The sequence below is a fragment of the Vidua chalybeata genome, chromosome 6 (assembly GCF_026979565.1).
Source record: "Vidua chalybeata isolate OUT-0048 chromosome 6, bVidCha1 merged haplotype, whole genome shotgun sequence".
Lineage (NCBI taxonomy): Eukaryota > Metazoa > Chordata > Aves > Passeriformes > Viduidae > Vidua > Vidua chalybeata.
This window is the reverse complement of record NC_071535.1, coordinates 36,667,452-36,690,015: the sequence shown is the minus strand read 5'-3', so window position 1 is coordinate 36,690,015 and position 22,564 is coordinate 36,667,452. Positions and strand designations below refer to the sequence as shown.

General features: G+C 39.8%; 1 protein-coding gene across 1 annotated transcript in view; it reads right to left on the bottom strand.

The window, feature by feature from the left end:
• LOC128789468 (cytosolic phospholipase A2 epsilon-like) overlaps positions 1-16,442 on the bottom strand; it is a 33,315-nt gene extending 16,873 nt beyond the window's left edge. The window contains exons 1-6 of the mRNA XM_053945484.1: positions 16,388-16,442; positions 15,915-15,950; positions 9,874-9,946; positions 6,064-6,200; positions 5,229-5,360; positions 4,406-4,446 (exon numbers count right to left, since the gene is read on the bottom strand). Of these exons, the coding sequence (XP_053801459.1) occupies positions 4,406-4,446; positions 5,229-5,360; positions 6,064-6,200; positions 9,874-9,946; positions 15,915-15,950; positions 16,388-16,414 (446 nt within the window). The 5' untranslated portion in view covers positions 16,415-16,442. The remainder of the gene's footprint in view (positions 1-4,405; positions 4,447-5,228; positions 5,361-6,063; positions 6,201-9,873; positions 9,947-15,914; positions 15,951-16,387) is intronic.
• Positions 16,443-22,564: the final 6,122 nt, after the last annotated feature.

Genomic DNA, 22,564 nt, shown 5'->3' with positions numbered 1-22,564 from the left:
TATTTTTTCTGGGTTTTTTTTTTTAACCTGATGCCCACACCTTTGTTTTAAGAAGAGCAAGGGCACTCATCTGTCTCTGAATCTTAGGAAATCAGCTGTGGCTAGAAACATAGCTGAGGTGGGTACAGAAGAGCTCAGGTTGGCAGGGATCTTTGAATATTTTGCCTACCTTAAGAGCACTGAATAAATTCCATTAGTTGGGATTAGCTGGTAATTTCTCTGAAAACCAACCTGCTATTAGACAGCTCTCATCACACAGAGTTATGCTCCTGTTCTCTTCTCCATCACAGTTTGTGATTTGTGGGCTTTTTTTATTGCAGACCTCAGATTCATTAGGAGAATTGGGAGCATATTATGGCCTGTAGCAGGGAAAGACAAAAAACAGAGGCTCTGGGCATCCTTCTTCACGAAAAGTCTGTTGCAGGAATGCCTAAGGCCATAGTGGACTCTATAAATCCAGGGATCATTTCCCAACACCTGGTATACATCAAGCTTCTGACTTCTCATTTTTGGATTATGACTGACTTATAATGGAATGGATAATTTTGAACAGGAACTTGCAGTCACACAGATTCTTATATTGCAGTTCTCATTTAGAACAGGCTACTATGCTCCATTGAAAAATCCAGAGAATCTGGATTTTTGATACCTATCTAAAAAACTTGAACCCTTTCATGTCAGATCCAGCTTTTCTTTCCTTTAGTAGCTTCTATAATAATGCAGGCTACTTTTCTGAGCTGACAGCCTAGGAGAAGCATGGGCAATGGTACTGTTTCAGTAAGAAAGCTGTATTCACCTCAAAGGTTCTTTCTTAACATAAAACTTTTGCCTTCAGTGCTCCTCCACACATAAATACAAACAGTACATTTGGTCCCCAACTAATGGAGACTCGGCCTGAGGGTATCTCAGCAGTGCCCAAGCCAAATGGCTTGCATGATCTGCTGGATCCCCCTTCACATGAGAAGGAATTCTCAAAATAACACAGCAGAACTACAGAAAGAAAAAAAAGACTTTTATTTTCTAAAAATTCTGCTTTTGCCATATTTCAATAATTAATATTTAACTTTTATACAGCTTTTTGTACAGCTATTTACATTTATTTGTGTTAATTGGGCTTTGTTTTAAACATAGTCTTTCACATTTGAAAAAAAAAAAGGGAGAGGGAATGGAGATGAAAGGTTGTGTAAGAGTGGTCCTTCATTCTTCAAAGAGTTGCTAGAGATGCACTTCCTCAGCTTGAGACATCTGAAAGATAAAAGACGCCGAAATGATCAGCAGATACAGCGAATACCCTGGGGCTTTTAGACCTTTCCTTGTAAACTCAAATCACCTTGCAGTTCACCAGAAGCCTCTTTGTGGCCCCTCAGTGTCAGGCGTGGCCTTCAGTAGAAGTCAGAGGGGAGGGGGATGTTGAGCGAGCGCAGCCACCTGCTCCAGCGGGACCCCGTCCCTGTAGCAACGCGGATGGGCTCGTTCTGATGCTGCACCCTGCCAGTGGAGACACGGGAGAAAGCCCAGGTTACCACTGATAATCACCAGAGAACAGCACAAAAAGCACTACAGCACATGAACCAGCAACCTGTGTACAACAGCCTTACCTTTTCTGTCACTGCTGCCCAAGGGCGGCAGCTCTCACGCCAGCTGGGCTCGTGTAATGGGCCCAGAAAACATTGGGCAGGCATTTGCAATCCCTTGGCTTGGTTGCTGGTGAAAAGGCACTTGGAGGAAGGAGTATGCCTTCCTCTCTGTGTTGTTAGGATCAAACATCTGGCCCTCAGTGCCTGCCACTCTGCAGCAAAGAGGTGAGCATCTGCTGGTACTGCAGCAGTGGCGTAAGGGTGAGGCAAAACTAGAGAGGGTGCTCATCTTCCTGTTGTGGAAACCCACTAACAAAACGAAGCTTTTCTTCCATTTTAAATAAAATATAACAGGAGTGGATGCAGGAGCAAATTATCATACAGCCCTCTAATGTAACATGAGGTAATTTTTATAATGTTCTTTTTTGGTAAAAGTAACACAAAACACAACCTTTGCAGTGAGGTTATAGGCAAACAAAAATAGGAGCAGCACAGCCACTATCATAGGTGCAACCCAGGAAACATTCTTGGCCTGGGGTTACACTTCATGTGTGGTATTATTCATCTGAAATGCTGTAAAGAAAGAACAAGCTAATGTAATAAACCTTGCAATTAGAAAAATCTAGAATGAATGAAGATGGGGAAGAAATTAAAAACTGTGGATAAAGAGCATCAGGGAAAATTGATGGTGGGAATAGTTATTAATTTCAAAAAGAAATTGCCATATTACTCCCCCAAAAGTACATTCTCATTGTTCCCATCGCAATATAGGATTTCTAGAAACTATCCCACATGCTTAGCTGTACTCAGAGGGCTCTTTCCCACTGAAAATTATCTCTAATCTCTGTCAACACTTCTCCCATCCAGCACTGACAAAAAATCTTGGCAAAACCTGTTGAGCTTGTTCAACACAAAAGAGGTTGGTTTGAGTCCATAGCTTTCTGGTGACCCATCTCAACTACTTCATTTCAGTTGTTCAGACCTTTCCAGGGCTCTCTAGTTTATCTATGCAATCCATTGTCTCCAATTTTAGTGGACAAATCCCTTCATTAATTACTCCTGACATCACGCATTCCAAAGTGAAGGGAAAAAAACACCCTTCTCAGTAGCCTACCAGGACCACTTATTTAATCAATCCAGATGTGCTTAGACCTTTATAACAGACTCAGCTGATGGGCAGAACAGCATTGACCACCACACAAATGCAAGAAATGTGAATGAGGATAGTAGGGGAAAGGTCTATCTGCCTTCTGGCATGAAGCCCATTTTCTCAGTCCTACTGTGAGCTCACAGGGACATCCCCTCACTTGTAATGCAGCACCTTCTTGCCTTTGCATGTGGAGCTCTTCACGCCACAACTCTTACACTGGTCACTCAGGAATCACACAATGAATGAAAAATAGTAGAACAGATGCCTTCTTGCTGAAGCAACTGAGCCATGACTATCATGCTTTTTAAAACCTCTCCCTTGAGACTACAGAGGATCATTTTTAGTGGTACACTTCCAACCATCATCTTCCAATCGGTAGAATTCCTACTCAGGCATCACTTGTAAAAATTGTCCCATTTCTGACTTTATTGAATACAACTCCAGGAAAAGGCAATCAGCTGCAAGGTCAGACAGAAGAGTTTGCCACAGAGCAAACACATACTCCAAGACAAGTCCCAGCCTCTGCTCCCATACATAAACTCACTTGAGCACAACATCCAAGCCAGACAACCTACTTGGACCTCCCCCATTAAAGACAGGATTATCAAGAGTGTGATTCTCTGTACCAACTCTATAACCCATCCTGTAATTTGCAAAAGAAGGAGGATCCTAGACAGGATATTTGCGATGCCTACTGGAGCTTCCCTATTGCCATTGTGACACTCCTGTGATGTGACAGGCACTGTTTGTCTTGATATTGCTGGGCCTTTTGCCAGTTCTGGTGCACAATAAACAACAAACAATCCACCCTCGTGCATCTCCATGAGTTGTAAAGAGAGATTTTGAAACTCTTTTCAGCTCTGATAGCACTTTTGTGTGTGAACACTACGATCTTTCCTTCGCCGTTCTCAACACTGAGCTACTGTCCTTTCACCAGCACGTTATTATTTCCCCTGCTGTCAGGAATTCAAAGTATCCACCCAAGTATTATCCTGCTAGGCCTCCTGAAGTGTCCCAAATGGCTTGAGGAGATTCCAGCAGTACCATCTAAGAGCAGTACCTTCTCTTAAGCACATCCTCTAAATAGTGAAACTCTACCAATGTCTTTCAAGCCTACCAAGTGAAGCTACTGCTGCCCCTCCAGCTTTCCTGGTTCCTCAGTCCTCAGACTCCCACAGTGGTCTTTGGACCTTACTTTATGCAGAATATTTGGTTGCTTTCTCTACCCCAGCTCCCCATGTGTAGCCAGGTGAATTGAACAGATCAGCTTATGCAAGTACATGTTATAATGTTGTGGATTTGAAAAACCAGATTCCCCAACAAGGGGGTAATTAGGGCATTTAGGCTTGGCACTCCTAAGGGTCAAAACTTCTTGAATATTGTCATTGTCCTCATACTTCCTTGTATATCTCATTGACTCAATGAGAAAAAAGAAAACAGGAAGAAGTTGCTGCCCAAGAGGCAGAATTCAAACAGGAAAAAAAAAAATCACATTTCAGATATTTTAAATCTAAAAGTATGTATTCAAAAATTCCATTTTACTGTACTTGAATGAAAACATCTAGCTGCTGCTTTTAGAGACTGCAGGTTTAAGAAGCATGATCACATATGAACCAGATTTTCAAACTATTTTTATACTGAATATAACACTTTATTAAGAATTTTGGATTCTACTCACGTGTTCTGCAATGTGAACTCCACCTCCAGCTCCTCACGTGCCTGAAGAGAGGAGATTAAAAAAAAAGAAAGACTGATTACTTGTTTTTCTCAACAGCTTTCATCATACCAGTTACATATAATTTTTTAAATATGCACTTAGAACAGAATTTAGGAAAATTCCCAGAATATAAGAAAACTGTAGTTTTGACTGAAGATACTGAATTTTTAGATATTGAAAAAGCAGTTGCTAAAATTAATTTTTTTAATAAATGCTTTATAAGCATGCAAAGGGTGATAAATTACTGGAATGGTCTGCCCGGGGAGGTGGTGGAGTCACCATCCCTGGATGTGTTTAAAAAAAGACTGGATATGGCACTTGGTGCCACGGTTTTGTTGAGGTGTCAGGGAAAAGGTTGGACTCAATGATCTTGAAAGTCTCTTCCAACCTTGTGATTCTGTGATCTTCATGCTTAAGAACTGCTGTTCTGCTGAAACAGCCATTTGTTCAGATTTTAATTCCCAACACAAAAAGAATTAGCCTCTTTAATACCATTACAGTTAAAAGGAGCTGAAAATTCAGAATGAATTTCAAGAGCCAACAAACATCCCAGAAATATTGAGATTGAAGACTGGATAACTAGTTGCTGCAGGTTCCAGCCTATATTTTCAGCATAGATATTTTTTCTAAACAAAAGCTAGCAAGAAGCACTCATTGAAGTCTTTCTTAGAATTGCAGCAAAATATAGTTTAAATAGATGTTTCCTAAAATGAAACACTGTAAAAGGATCTGTTGAGATGGAAGGAGAGAATTTACTTTTGTTCTCACCAATTCCATTGCTCACCTGTGGATTCAGCTGAAACTTCACGCGGACAGTACGTCCCACAGTGAGCTTATCTATGTCAAAGAGAACTGTGCAGAGTTCATCATCCCTGGTGACCGTGTCTTCATCACAGACCTTCAGCTCCAGCACGTTCTGCACAAAGAGGTTAAGAACATAATGGAGTTACTACTACATCTAAGAGCTCCATAAGGCAGGAAAATCTCTAGACTATGTTTTCTTTCCTTGCTCTTCCAGTTTTATGGGAAGGAGAAAAAAGAAGAAAGGGAAAGAGAAAAAGGAGAGAGACTTGGGTTTATTAGATGTCAGATTACTGATAACTCTTCATACAAAAAAGAAGCAAGCTTGTTTCATTTCCTCAGGCAGACAAGACAAACAGGTCATGCAGAACATTCCTGAGTTGTGATAAATAATTGCATTAAATGTTTCTACAGTTATTTTATGGTCTTTGTTTCTAAGTATTTAAAACAGTCACAGGTACACGAAGATGGCTTATAGGATTTTCACAATACCTAGAGCTGAGTGATTTTGCTATTTGTGTGACCTTTTTCTTGGGTTTTGCTTGTTTATGTCAAGATTGGAGATAGAATAGTAAGGCTGTATTCTGAACAGCACTTCCTTCTTATTGCAGTATAGTAAATGTTTAAGTTACAAATAAGGGGAATAGAACAACACAAAGGAGAATGTAAGCAACAGGGTTTTGTTTTTTTTTTCCTGAGGAATCTTTAACATCTTCTGTGTTTGGAACTAGCTATGCATGTATTGGTTTACTGCAGTTCTGTATAATCTAATGACTAACTGCAGACACCAAATGGTGAAAAGAACTGATGTCAGTTACCTTGACACGGCGGTCAATCTTGTAGCAGAAAGCTTCATTCCAAACAGGGTTTTTGCTGTTCCTGATGGTCCTGGTCCGAACCTTCTCCGCTGAGGCAGTAGGCAGCCACAGTGTCACATAGCAATCTGAAAGGGTGACTGTACAAGGAGAAGATGAGCACAGTTAAAATGTATCCAGAGAAAAAATTCCTGCACAGTGCCTAATAAGACAAAGATAGCACAGTTGGGGCTTTCTTGCTAAAATATACAGGATTAGGTGTAAATAATACAATGAAGCACTAACAGGAGAACAGATATCCTCACATATTTGCAATGCCATTTCCACCTTTTCACTCTTAGTCAGACATGCTTTTTTTTTTTTTTTTTTTAAATGTTACTTTATACTTGAAATTGCACTATCCTCCATAGACAGTACATGTTGCATTTAGTTTTATCTTCATGATTATCCAAATGGCTGGCACAGGCAACACACCTCACAACTTTCAATCTGGGCAATAGAGAGACTTGGTTTCTATAATTTCTTCCCCAGATTTTGTACCTTAGCTTAATGAAAGCCTTTATTAACATGCTAGTTTAACTGAAGGACGGATTTTTTTGATGAAAGGTGCTCTCCCATCAAAACTGAAAATTTTGATTTCTTTATCACAAATCAGAATGTGTCTATTACTTATTCATTCATATATTTGACAAAGTTTTTAGAAGTCGTGTGCTTCTCAGTGTTCTATCAAGAAACAAAATCCATTTCATCACCGTAATTAAATTATTCTGTGTTCAATTCCTTCCTACTACTCTGCCTGCAGACTGGAAAGATGCTGCTACCACAAGTGGCTGGGGAGGGAAGCCATAAGTCCAATGAAGAAATCAGCTTCTTCTATATTCTGAGTCCTCAAACTGGACTGGAGGGAGAACTCCAGGGAGTGAGACTCAACAGAAGCATGATACAGGTGCAGATGGCCTTTCTCTCACACCTGTAATGCAATCTCCCTATTTCACATCAGTAATGCTCAACCAGTCACCTGGTTCTTACAGAAGCCTTGTGAGTCAGAGGAGGCCAAATAATTCAGCTCATAGTCAATCCCTGCATCATGCGCAAAATGTGTAACAGTGTTATTACATTCTATTAAGAGCAATTACTTCATGTATTTCCTCTTTATCTTTCCATAACAATCACAGATTTAGGTTTTCCTACGAGCCAAGCCGTGCCTTTATTGTGTTGTTAACCATGCTATCACAATCAGCAAAACCTGGATTGTGACTGTGGGAAGGAAAGCATTTCCAGAAAGAATCCTAAGCCACACCTGATCAGAAGGCTGCAACTGATCAGATGTTCAGCAGAGGCACAAATGTAAGCAGATGAAAATGCAAATGGTTAATGATGATTAAATGCTGCAGTTTCCATTTTCAAAGAGGATGAGACACTCTGATTACTTCACAGTAGCAATATAAGGATTATGCAAATAAGTACACTGAGAAAACTTGAATTTCTTGGAACCGTTCAAGACCATCCCCCACCCCAGACAGAGCTTTGATCAACCTGATCTAGAGGAAGGTGTCCCTGCTCATGGCAGGGGGGTGGTTTAAGGTCCCTTCCAACCCAAACCATTCTATGATGCTATGCTTTGCCCAAGATCCCATAATGCAGTCAATGTCAGGGTCCAAAACATAGTCTAGATTTTCAGACCTCTACTCAAATCTATTAAAATTATCTTGTTCTGAAACATCAGTAGGGAGGAATACTTTTAAAGTATTTTTATTTTTCATTAGTAAAGTAAACAGGAACATGGCAGTCAATGAACAAGAAGAAATGTTCACTTCAACAAATGAAGCACAAACACTCCAATCATGAGAAAATATACGTAAGAGAAATAAACAGTCATAGGGATCGCCAAGATTTAACCAGTAAAATTGGAAAGCTAAAGTGAAGGAAATAAATGCTAACTCAGAATTGCAACAAGCATCATAGTTTTACTATTAGACACAGGTAGAAAATGGACATTTTCCCAAGTTGAAAATACTCAGGTTTCAAGGAAAACTAGCTGAAATGTTTGCCTTATTGATGTGTCAGAAAAAGTAAACACTGCCTGAAATAGCCTTCCCACTGCAGACAAAGAAATGGACAAGTTTTTTTTCCCAATAATATAGTTTCTTCAGACAATAAATTTTCTGTTAAGAAAGACTCTTGTTGAAAAGCTTACAAATCTCTCTGCCAGATACACTTTAAACAAATGCTTGGGATGCCCAAGTTTTGAATTTAGGGCATCTCAAGGGGATCAAGATATGATATTCATCTGCTTCTTGAGACCAGAATACCAAGTAAGAAAGCCATACGGTATGGCAGACATACCAACAGGTTTAGCCAAAAAAGAACCTGATGATTCACTGTGATAAGGAGTGACTGTGAGCAAGTTGCTCTGGGAAGGACAGCCACAAGGAAATGAAACACAAGCAGGCAGTACAGATGTACAGGAATACAGAAATGCACACTCAGTTGTTCATGTGGGCTTGTAGATGCAATTGCAGTGGTGGCCTAGTCAGATCACATATTTGGTTGGTGCAAAACACCATTTAGCACTTTAAAATTTGGATTTTGATAAATAAAAAAGTTGTGCATACAACTATAAGCTCATGGAATGTGTGCTTCTATACATAAAAATAGAACTTTAAGAAACCCCTAACTTTACACCTTATAAAGTGTTCTTATACTTTGTCTAATGAACCAAAGGAAAAAGATAAATAAGCAGTAATACATGTAATGTAATACAGTAGTATTACATTGTGGAAGATGCTTAAGTAACCCAGAACACTACATATAAGTGCAGCAGAGATTTCTTCCCTGATCGTGATCAGTCATTCAAAAATACTGCTGTTAAACACAACTTCCATGTGACCTAACCACATCCCTCCTGCCAGAAACCACCAAATCCAACCTCTGGTAAGTTTCCCCTCTACTCTTTACCCATCACACAAGTTAAAATCTATATCAAAATACAGATTACTTAACAAAATTACAAATTACTTAACTAAAATTTTTGCTCGGCACATTGCTATGTTCAGCAAGATTTAGGGAAACATAGTGTGGACTTTTTCTCTTTGTTTTATATCTTTCAGATTTATTCACGTGGTCTTTAGACTTGAACTTTCTTATTTTCTTTGTCTTTATTTCACCTTTTTCTTTTGAATTCTCTATTCTAGATATCCTTTTTTCACTTCCCCTCACTATTCCTCACTTAAACTCCTGTCTAGTACTCATAGTATTGCTATGTTAATTTTTTTCTGAATTTTAAATGGTTCCATTCTGTAGGTTAAATAAATTCCAAGACACACTGGATTTTATCATCACTTCCTGGATATGTACAAATTCTGCAGAAGTAATAGAATGTTTTTGCTTGTAAATATTTTCTTTTCATAGGCTTTCCTGCTACTGCTGATTTTACATCTGCATTGCCAGTTCTCTCCTTTCTTCCATCCAGGAATTCTGTAGGAAATACTCAGGTTTCTTACTTAAAAACACAAGGATTTTCATTGTTTCCAGAGAAGATCTCAGATCAACAGTTAAGTCTGATGTCAGAAGGGTAGGAAATATATCTCACACAATAAGATATGCAAAAAAAAACCCATAAAATGCATCACCTTGCTTGAGTCAGCCCCTTTAAAACAAGAAAGCAGTGCTTCAGTATTATGATATAAATGATCCTTTCAAACTTACAGCAATACATGTTTTTATTCCTACACAGTTTGAGAACAATAACATTGTCCAAATATTTTCTTTAAAACGTTATAAGAACCATCCAACAATAGTAGAAGTACTCACGCAAATCTGCCTTCCGGGCATTCCTTACTCTTAGTATTTTTACAGTGAGCAAGTTGAAGGGAGATACTGGTGCCTGCACAAAAATTCAGAAAAGAAAAAAAGGGAAAAAAAGATGACATTATTATTCTAGCCTGTAGTCACAGACTACTGTAACCCTGAAATTATAAGGATGTAGATAGAACAAGGTTTTCAAGGTCGAGACAATGCAATTCATCAAACCAAGCGGAGCAGTGAAAGATCTGTACAGACTTTTGGCACAGAACTCTCTTCAGGCCTGAAATAGAAGTAATATATTTCAAAATCACTTAATGATAGGTGCCAAGAGTTTGATTTGATAAAGATCATGTCTTCCTATCATTGCTTCCTTATTATCACAATAAAGACCCCTAGAGCACACTTGTGGGTGTCCTCACCTCTCACACACCACTGCCTGCAGTGGAACAGATTGTCTCTGGGACACCAAATACTGTCACAGAAGCTGTGAAAGTAGAACTGTATACCATGCACCAGCACAAGCCCCCACACCAGCACAAACTTCTGCACATAGCCAAAAATAGAAATGCAGCTGACAATGATAAGATACTTCTCTTGAAGACCCTGGTAAACCTCTCATCTTCAGCTCTGACCCCCAGCAGAAAGCTACAAAAATCATCCCAGAGTTGATCTTGGGAATTAACTCACGACCCCACTAGATATCAGAAACCTTGAGCTCAGAGATATTAAGTCTATAATAACTCATAACCTTTATGGCTCATACTAATGAATCTTCATATTCCTCAGGCTATAAATTAACCCTTTCCCCATTTCACCTTTGAGATTGCTGCTTAACTTCTTACTCTCTCACACATAATAATATCTCCTCTTTCATATATACCATCTTTCATTTTAAAACCAATTTATGTACAGATACCATTGCTCTCAACACTTGCTCAAATTGGTATTTAGCTTTCCACTTACTGATTCTGTTTTAGAACAGAAACAGGTTTTAATGTGCCCAAAAATTTATCTAGTCTTTCTATCTGTAGCAGTTGGTGAGAACAAGACACTAATACAGCCTGGGGAACAAGATGCTGGAAAGCAGTGCCACAGGAAAGGTATGTGGGGGCCCTGCTCTGTGGCAAGCTGGATGTGAGTCAGCAGTGCCCTGGCAGCCAGGAAGGCCAAAGGGGGCATCAGGCACAGCATGGCCAGCCAGGCAAGGGAGGGGATTGTCCCGCTCTGCTCTGCACTGGGGTGTGCTCACATCAAGTGCTGGGGGCACTTTTAGTTTTATGCACATATTGTGGCATATTTAGCCACAATACAAGAAAGACATGAAACTATTAGAGAGTGTCCAAAGGAGAGCAAGAAAGATGGTGAAGGAACTTGAGGAGAAGCCATATGAGTGGCTGAGATCACTTGGTCTGTTCAGCCTGGTGGAGACCAAGGGGAGAGCTCATCACAGTCTGCGACACCCTCACGAGGGGAAAAGGAGGGGCAGGCCCTGATCTCTTCTCTGTGGTAACCAGTGACAGAACCCATGGGAATGGAATGAAGTTGGGTCAGGAGAGGTTTAGGTTGCATTTTAGGAAAAGGTTCTTCCTCCAGAGGGTTATTGGGCACTGGAACAGGCTCCCCAGGGAAGTGGTCACAGCACCAGCCTGACAGAGTTCAAGAAGAGTCTGGACAATGCTCTCAGGCACACGGTGTGATTCCTGGGGATGGTGCAGGTCCAGGAATCAATGGAATTTGTGGATCCCTTCGTACTCAGAATATCCTGTGATTCTACCTCTACCCACAAGCCCTCTCTCTCTTATTTTCATAGATATATTATAACCTCACAAAGTTAATACAGTGTCTTAACACAAACACATGGGCTTTTTATTGCTTAATGCAGGCATCAGAAGAGCCTGTATTAATCATAAAGCAGCAAAAGCAAAAATTATACACTGAAGTTAACTAATAAAATGTACCTTGCTATTATTTCCTTCATACGGGCTATAAATTTTGCCAAATTATGTCTTTTCAGCAGTATCACAGGACTTACCCTGAAGTGCTTCACAATGCTTTGCCAAGCAACTGGGACCGTAACCTGACATTGGACAATAAGCCAGTATAATGAAGGAGGTCTTAGTCCTCACCAATGAAAACCTCAGCACCTCTGAAAAGTCAGCAGAGAACACGAACTGTCTCCAAGAAATAACCTGAGTAATCCCTAGGTTATCATCTTGCACTTCCCTTTGAGCTGACAGGGGGCCTGATGATGCAGAGCTGAGGGGCAGTGAGACAGCAGCAGGAGGGTCAGAGCAGTCACCAACCTGAGCACATTTGTTCTACCTTATCTGACCTGTCCAGTCTCTATGTCTGGGCAGGTTTACGGAGCACAGTTTGCAAACTCTGGCACTGTCAGGTGTGGGACATCTCAGCTGTCGCAAAGACTGTATCACACCTCTATCTGCTCCATTGGTCCAAACACGTCCACAAAGGATAACTTGGCTAGACTTGAAATTAAAAAGTTCTTTGGGGGAAAAAATGAACAAACAAACAAACAAAAAGGATTACTGTCTGCAATCAAAAGCAACCAAAAGATATCAGGCCCAGACTATACAGCTGAAGTGCTACAACTACTTTTCTATATGAATAAAATACTAATGGGTAAAAGAGAGAAGCCCTCATAGACACAGGGACCAGCAGCCAGGGCTTGTCTATCCCTGACATCTACTGGCATGATTTTTACATTTATGTTTGGTCCCTGCTTTGTGGACTAAACATAAATGTTTTCCCCTACTTTGGTTCCCCATCCAATAAATTGTAACATGTGGAGCATGTCTCTTATCCAGAAAGAAGGAGGCTTGCATTCCTTGATTACAGAAAATGGACTTGGGCAGAAGTTCCCCATTCCGTAGAAATTCTATTAATTTCTGGGCTTAACACCATTTTAAAGGATTACCCTTGGCTCAGCTCATGGAAGACAAGCACCAAGACCTTTACTTGGTGAATCTCAAGTGGATAGTGATATCTCCCTGCAGCCAAAGTGCCACGTGGAGATAGGAACTATAAAAGTTGTTCCCAGCTGCCCATGTTACCTGGATGTACCATTTATGCAATTCTCTGCTCAGCTCTTACAATTCCATTTTGGTGTGTTTTACTCTCCAAACTTATGGAAATGATCCTCAGTGCTTCACTTTGGGTTGTGGAGTGCATTCCCGTACTAGAGTCCTGGAAGTCCAGCCTTATAACTCCTAACTTTTAGGTGCCTGAATGCATTACCAAGTCTAGCTGTCAGCCACTTACTCAAAGTCACACAGAAAAACTTGTCCTAAACTGGATAATCTCCTAGCAATTGGCAAGGACTTCCACATCCTTGCCTTTTATGTGATGATGACCATATCACAGGCTGGGTAAGTTCCTAGGCCAGTTATTACACACACTGCAACTTTCGGCTTCTATATTTATTTCATCTGAAACATGAATCTTACCTCATAAACCGGAAACACAAGCCAGGCATTTTAATGATTGCTTTTGAAATTACTTAAATATATGAGGTTGCAAATGCAAGACTTGGTCACACTGTCCTACGTCAGATAAAAATTCAATTAAGTCCTGTGGCACACTTGTGCAATCCTCACATATCTAGTCTGAGGGAAGTCAATAGGAGTGTTCACATACATGAGTGCTCATCCATATGAATGAATTATATAACTGGTCTCTAAAATTGCTCCATTTTAGTAAAGTTCCAAGCTTAAAAGTCTTTCACAGATTTTTTTTCTTAAGGAGAAAAGAGTGAAACTCATACAATATTCCCAAGTTATGTCAAGAGAAAAGGTAGTTATCAAAGCCCAGATGTATTTGGGGGAAAGCACTCTTCCCTTAACTTTCTCATCAAAGAGGAATATAAATCTCATCACTACTTTAAAAACTCTGAAAAGCAACAAAGAAATCACTCACCCTATCAGAAAGAGTAGCAGGGCCTTAAAACACAGCTCACTGCCTTGCTTCTGACCTGGGTCAGGTATGTGGCACCTTTTAACTTCAAAGAAGTTTGAAGGCAGGCAGGATTTCACCTCAGGCAAAGTCAAATGCATAAGAAACACTTTTCCTTGTACTGCTATTTTGTATTTATTTCACTCATTTTAAAATACCCCATAGCTGGGTCTTACCAAGTCAGTAGAAGTTACCAAGTTTGTTTCAGAATAAAAACAAATGGAGCAGCATTGAGTCAATGGCTACTTCTTTCCAAGAGCTATGCAAAACGTCTGTGGCTTCAGAGACTGCAATTTTCATGTGGGTTTTTTTTTTTTTTCCTCTTCCTGTTTGCAGCTCCACAGCTGGACATGAGTTAGAATGGATCCAAATCTGAGAAACCAGGTCAAGTATTCCCACAGTTCAACATGCTTTTTTTTTTTTTCCCTCAAGACCACACCAGTCCTTATCAGTAATTTATGTGATCTGAAAAGTGTTACTCTTTTGACTGTCAGCATGAGGGCACTAACAAATTTTTCTCACCAGCTGTTTTACATTTTGAATTTATATAGCTGCTCAAATTGAAATCCCACACATCCTATCAGTTGCCCTGAAACTCACTCTGGCAATGAAAACTCATTTCCTCAACTGAGCCACTGAGTAACAAAAAGCAACTCAGGCAACTAGGCTTATGTAGTTATCATAAATACCAACTTTCATGGGGAAAAAAAGGAATAAAGTTCAAATCCTTCCTGAATTTTACCTCAATGAACCTTGGAGATTCAAGGCAGAAAGAAGGGGCTCTGGGTCCTGCTGTAAATTGTAGGTACTGTATTCAGGTCAGTTCTGTCACCCTAAATACCTTGAAGATAAAAGTAACGATCTAAAGCCATGCAATTGTACATTGCACCTACAAACAATGTAAAAAGCACTACGGATTAAAATCCCAGACTGATCTTCTAAACACAGGCTAGAACTCAAAATAAGAATGTTTATGATTCTAGCATACCTCTTAGGGCTGCAAGGCTATATACAGAGACCTAAACATCATTTTAGAAGCCAGTTTTTGAAGGTATTCTGCAAAGTCTTTACCACAGCATTTCACTGAACAGAGAAAATAAGTGACTCTCAGGCACAAAAGGCATCAGATACTATCATTAACAGCAAACCTCCACAAGGCAAATAGAATTTACCACCATTTAAAAGACTGTCTATATCACTCTGATTTCCTTATGTGGATGCAAAGGTGGGACCCCCACATCACTGAATGAGGGGCAAAAGCCCATCTTGCAGAGAGATCCCCAGAGAGTTGCAACTGATACTGGCAGCCCCAAACCCACTGCAAGTGCCAGAGGACAGCCTCATCCTGCTGCCAGTGCTGTTGCCCCCATTCACTGGCTCATAGAAGCTGATCTGATATGTTTCCTTTATGCTAATACCTCTTAACATAAATGTCTGCTAATTGCCCAGCCATTCTTAATTTGTCTGTGCAAAGAATTCATCCCCAATTCAGCCTTTACAAAACACCTTTTGCTTTTTTTTTTGCCTTCACAGAAGTTTGGGATCCTACTCCTACTAGGCTGATAAGATCAAGCTTGTCATGACACTGAACATGCCACATTTATTCCACTGTTTTACCTGTAAATGCTGTTCTGCACAGAGAATTGCAACCTCGAGGACAGATCATTACACTGCAAAGAAAGGCTACGAGGAATACCAGAGCACTGGGAACAACTGGAAGACCTACATAAAAGTTTTTCTTATAAAGGAATAAATTATAAGAAAATGGGAATATTTCATCCAGAGAAATCAAAAAAGAAGGGACTAATTTAGAAATTGATATAGTTGAAGTACAAACAGCCCAGATAAAGTGCAACACATAAGCATCAGACACCAACAGTGGCCAGACTATTTAAAGCTTATGGAAAGCCACGGCAATATTCCATCTACATAGCTGAAGTCACAGCTCAGCTTTTCAACACTCAGTAAACTTTGCAACACAGTTTTCCCCCGAGCCATTGAATTCCTAGAATTTTTTCTGATGATCTACATTCAGCACTGGACAGCATTTAATGAAGGGCCAGCTAATTGCTACCTACCGTTCTCACCGCTGGTGCTGAGGTGCTCGTAAAAGTCTAGGAAAAACAACACAAGGCAAAGTTAAGAAAACTAAACTACATGTTAAATGCTTACTTTAGGCTGACATGTCAAAACTTCTCACATTCAAGGACACCTTTAGAGCTATGCCTTTTAACTACATCATTAGGTGCTTTACTGACCACCATCACAACTCTCTTCCAGCTTCTTATTTCCTTTTTTTTGTTTACAGGGAAGCACAAAAAGCAATGTTGCTAGCCCTAAAATCTGGCTTGAAAACACAAGTGTGCCATGAGGTCCTGCAAAAGCCTAGACTAGGAAACCCATCCTTGCAACAAGACCTGAGGAACAGCAAACTCGATTTCCCTTTATTGCCCATACAACACAAACCACTCGTTCTCCTCGGTGATCAACTTCACTGGAACACCAGACAATTTTACCCACTTTACACTTGCTATCACCTTGTTTTGCTTACCTCACTTGTACTTAAATTTGATCCCATTGCAGCCCCAGGTGCATGTAAGTCCAGTGTTAAAAGTTACTGAGTTATATGGCTGGCAGGAACTCCTCATGCAGGTTAGGGGTGGAGGAATAGGGATTTTATGACGAGGCTCACCTGCCCCACCCCCTGATTATTTCCAGTCATTAGGCAGTCCCCTCCCTGCTTCTTGCAGCCTATTAGAGCACCTCAACTGAGTCAGCAGAATGAAGAGCAATTCCTTTTCTACCCACTGTGATGTTCGGGGAGGATGCTGAAGCTCCTTTCTGCCCAGGTATTGCTCTCTTGAAATACTACTGGTAATGAAAAGTTTTGCATTTATGCAACAGCTCTAACCCCCAAGCAAAGTGCTTCTGATTAATTAAATCACAGCTCTGGGAGTCTCTCTACACTGCCACCATCATGCTGCAAGGTAGTAGAGACGTCAGCAGCTTCTTTCCAAACCATAAACTCAAATACCTGTAGCAGTCTTCCCATAGCAGCACAGTTCAGGCAGGTAAGTCCTGCAGTTCAGCAAGGTGACTCAATTGCGATGCCACAACTGAACAACTGCAGCACCCATGCTCCCCCAAAGCTACTTTGAGCATCTCTGTGCTACATTTAACAACCTCAACACATGCTAAGTATTCTTTACCTGGATATTTATTGTATATATAGAAAAAAAAGTTAATCCATGTTCAAAAATCTTGCAGTTTGATGTTAAATCAAACAAGAGGGAAGGAAGGAGCTATTAGCAGCAGGTGAAACTTGGGAGTGGAAGGGTGAGGCAGGAGAGAGAGTTGTGCTCTCCTGCGTGGGCCCGGAGAGCACAGCAGTTCACCCATCCTTGGAGCTTACTTCAAAGGGATCTGTGTGTGCTTGTTCTCACAGTGAGCCCAGCAGACACACTGTGAGAAACTCCAGGGCACAAAACCCTCCCTGACTGCTCTACACCCCAGTGTACAGTGACTCACTGCCTTGTAAAGTGTATCAGAGTAGCCCTAAACTAGCATGCATGTGCAGGCTGGTAGATTTTGGAGCATGCAAGAGCAGACTCTGGCCTCTCTGACTGATGATAGGAGGCAGCAAGTACTCAGTCTTACATCATGAAATTGAAGTGATTATTTTAAATCAATTTTACTTGTATTGGTGTTTAATTAACTTGATGCAGGCAAAGAAAGCAACCTTGTAAACTGCAGTGGATGCCACCTAAGTGCACTCCCCTGTGCCATCTAGGCTGGTATCAAAATAGTTCTGCACAGAGGAAGAAAGGAGGTGCTGTCCAAGGAACATCACTGGAGTAAAATCCTCTTTTCAGATACAAGTTGCTTCCTTCTATGTCGATGTCTGTGTCATAAACACATGTGATACCTCTTCAGAAGATCTTATTCAAAATAAGAATAAGAGGTACTCTGGTGGTTTCTATCTGGAGTATTTAATGGCTAGCTGCTTGCTCCATAGGCACACTTTACACTGTCTTCTCAGAATCAAAGGAAAATGGCTCAAATGTGAATCTACAGCATCTGAAATGCTCCTTAAAGGAATGACCAAAAAGTACTTCCAATGAACATGTGCATCTCTACTCCAAAGACAAAATATCTCCTGTAACTTCTGTCTTTATATCTGTGTTGAATCCTTAGGAAAAAATTCAGATGGAGCAGTCACAGCTGAGAATCACTTACTTGCCCTCTCAGACAACAAGTTCTTTCCAGCTTCTGAAAGAATATTCCCTGGAAATATTCCAGTATTAAAATTTAAAGAATCCATTTTCATTAAAACATCTGCAAAACTCCTTCTATCAAAGGAAAGCGGGTAGACTATCCAGCTCACCTTGCCCAAGTTGTACCAGCAGGTATATATACCTATACACATTTATATCATCCCAGCTGTTTCACAGCCAATACAAGACTCCCTGACACTACATTCTCTTACCCACATTATTTTTAAGATCCATACATGGGACAGCACTTCACAATTTATTAAATTATTCCAGAGTCAGTGCATCTTACCCACTAAATGGTTCCCTGATGTTCAGACTGTTTTCTTCATCTCAAAACAATGTCATCATTGTCATTCCCAAAACATGTTCCTAAATAATTCTCCCTCTCCTGCTCATGACCACCATCAGGTTTTTGGCTGGCATTTTCTTCCTTAACCATTACCTGTCCACATCACACAAGAAGGCTTTAGAATACATTATCTTTTAAAGACCTGGCATCTTTATGGCAGGCAAGAATAATGATCTCAACATTTTCTCATTCACACAGTGAATACCTGGTAGAACTAAGTACTGAATGCTCACACACCTGTGACCGTAAGTCCTTGTCAGCACTGAAAAAACTTGATGGCTTATTTCCTGGTGTCTACTACACCACCTGCTTAAAATAAAAAATCATGAATTTGTAATTTGTCCCACTGGACTTTTCGAAGTAGAAATGTGTACCTAGGATTATAATTTCAAAAAGATTATAATTTCCAAGGTCAAGTAACATGTTGGGTTTTCTTTCATTTTTCATTAGTTCTTCCACAATTCAAGGACAATTTCAAAGACAACCATAAAGCATGCATTAAGCAAATCCATGTCTGAATTTACCCAGTCTAAAGAGCCATATATTACCTCTTTTTAGCAATCACATTTCCACATTAATAATTTTAAATTGCCAGAGATCATCATATACGTATTACTTACACTCTTACTTGGATTTTTGAAGATTAGAGAGACTGTCTAACTGATGACAGAACACTCTACAGTCTCTTTAAAGCTCTGAGCAGTAACAAGGAGAGTAAAAAGGAAGATGTAATTTTCCTCTGCTATCATGCACTTTCAAGTGCACATTTACATGCACATGATTTTGCACCTATGTATTAAGACAAGCAGGAGAAAAGATATCATTCTGATCTAAACTGGCCAGCTGCAAACACTAGTTTCCCCAACATGACATTCAGATAATTGTATATCTGACTGCAATAGATTGCAGGGAGGAATAACAGCCGCTTTCAATACTCCACAATTACCTTATGTACCACTTTGTCACCTTCTGATAGTCGAGGACTACAGAAATATATGACTAATGGGGGACTTCATTTTACTGCAATAGAAGAGTAACCTTGTACCATCCTTGGGATGACAATGGGAGCAGTCATCATTTACACACCCTGAACATAACAAGAAGGGTAAACATTCAAATCACATGCTAGAGGTGTTAAAAAATGATAGCCAGATGTCACATTAGAAAATAATTAATCAGTATTAAAAAATTAAGCAATTTTACAAACATACTGTCAGATCTGTAGCCGGGGATTTTCCCTGGGTATTGTCTTTCACTTTGTTTTCCTTCTTTTTGTATGTTTCCAAAATCTACAAATACCTCATCCTGCCAGTCAAAGAAGAGCAGGCAGCTCAAGTCCAACTCTAGTTACACAAAGGACTTGAACTCAATAACCTCCACAGACAAGATGTACCAGGGATGACAAGTGTCACTTTCCTATCCCAAGGTGTCAGATTTCAGACTCTGAAAAACTTAACTTTGACTTGGTAATTTTTGGCCTGACACTAATTTTAAGGAACTCTTTGGTATAAAAAAACCAAACAGAAACACCCAAAACCAAACAAAAATATTCCCCCATGTAGATATATATATAGAACATTCACATTAATATGATTAATATGTTAGCATTGTATTTTCATGTTTCTATGTACCACGCATTCAAAACTCTACAATATTCTTTCAGTCATTGGTGAGAGAGATCACACTAGGTGGAGGGGTGGGGGATTACATTTTTGCTTGAGACACTATTCTGATTATGACATATACGAAGGAGGGCTTGTGCTTTCAAAAGACTATTACGAAACTGCATTAAAACAACTCCACATGCCCTTGATATGTTTTGCAGAGATAAAATCTCACTCCTCCTACTCACTCACATGAAGTAATTGGGCTGCTTTACCATTCAAAAATCATCACTAAAGTGTTTGCCCAGCTGTTAATATATGCAACCCTGCCTTCAGATTTGTTGCAACAGAAATTCAAATGCAATCCTCGTCTCAAAAACCAGTAGCTCAAAACCTTTATCTCTGTCCCTCCCTGTGCTCTGTAGATCTGAGCATCCAACAGCACTTCTCTTTACCTTTGCAAGAGCACTCAGAGGTTGCCTGACCTTTCCAGGTTCATTCAACACTTCAGGCACTCTTCAAGCAGCTGTTTCACTGCCCTAACCCCAACACACCACAGGTGTGAGGAATACCAGCACCAGCTTGTGTCGGCTAATTACCCAATAATTAGGCAAAACACATAGCCCAGGACCTTTACAGGGAAATCTAGAGCCAATTTCAATCTGAACCAATTCTCAAAATATCAGGAAGTCACCTCATAATACCAGCTAATTAAGGGGGTTACTTCATCTGCAGTCAGCCTAAGAAATGTTTGAGCCCTAATAGAGACTGTAAAGATTCACAGCTAATTGTTTCCAGGATCATGACATTACATTCAGCAGAGCTTGTGTGACAGGTCACAAACAGGTGTTTACAAAAAAAAAAAAAAAAAAAAAAAAAAAAAAAAAAAAAAAAAAAAAATTGCTGCTGACCTACCTGGGTCTTAAATAGAACAATTGCATCAATGCTGAATCATTTTGAAAAATCTAGCTGATATGTCACTGAGCCTAAGCCTCAGCACCATCCTTAAAAAATACTGCCAGTAATAATGTATGTGTCTCCTTTGTTATTTTTTTATTAATAGCTGGCAAGCCATTCAAATAAATATCTTTTCTCCTGTCCTTTCATGCTGCCTTTCACTGTCACATCACAGGCAAGACTTTGAAGTATCGCTGCAATGTGAACATCCTCAATGGTCTTCAATAGAAGACCTTTCCTTCCCCAAACAAGAAACAAAATTAGTCAGTTTTGGAGAAAATTCACAAGCCATCAAGGCAAGACCACTAAGCTTGGCTCTCCCAGCTAAAACATTAGTCTTATGCAGTGTTAGATGCTCGGAACCAGATCCCACCACAAACACCAGCATCTGAATGACTTGAGTCAAAACACTGAGCTGGTAAACTAGACCATTTAGGCAACCTAAGATTTTTCAGTGGCTTGCTAAATAGGCCCAGACTTCTGAAAACTGACTATCTTTCCTCAGTTCATTCTAAGCCATCCTATTTTTCCAGATCAGCTGCCAAAAGCACACATCATCACCACACCTTGGGTGAGTAAAGCTGAAGGTCCAGAGCCAAGTGTTGCAACCACCAAAAACCAGTGGGTGGAATACACCAGGCACACACACACTGAACTGCTTATATTCATTCTTCCTGGAGCTCTAGTAATGAAGCTTGAAAATCTTTAAAATACTGAAGAGATACTTTGCAAAAGAAAATAATCACATTTTAAAACCTCCATTCCATTATTCTTTAAAAATAAATTAATGAGCATAACTGAGCTGTCAAAATGACATTTCCTTTTCTTCTATACTCACAGAAAACTATTGCAGTCTTACAAGTGACACATAACATCAAATTATGCTAACCAAGGGCAAGGAAAGAAGGTGAAAAGCTGGCTTTCTGCATAAGAGGGCTAGTGAAACAGAAAGATCAGTATCTAAGGAAAAGGAAAGTTGTTGGACTTGACCACTTTAGATTTATGAAAAAGAGACACAAAGATTACTGCCAACAGTTTCCTCTTATGAAGGGAGACTTACTGGTTTGATTCATATTGCAGCAAAGCTTTGCAGGGACTGCTGGTGTTATCTGCTGTTAAATGAACTGATGCACAGAAAAGGACTGTCTTAGAGGTAACAACATATAATGTTATCTCCTGAGTTATCATTCCAGTCCCCTGCACCCTTGAAAGCAGAGTTTCCTTCCATTTTTCATTTTCCACAGTTGAAGTGACAGCTTTTCTTTCATCTTTCCTCAAAGGTTATTCACAAAGCTCATTGTTCACTCAATATTTGATTTCTCGGTATCAAAAGCAAGAGTAACTTTTTTCCCAGAACAACTCACTAGCTGAGCTGAGACCATAGAAGTTAATGAAACCCCCAAACTTCAATGATTTCAACTACAAAATTCTTATTTTTAATAAGATTATGCATGGCTACTTAATATTTGAACAGTAGCTATTACTCTGCATGTATGTTTTTGCATACAACAATCAGAAAATAAGATCTAAGAAAGACCAGTTAA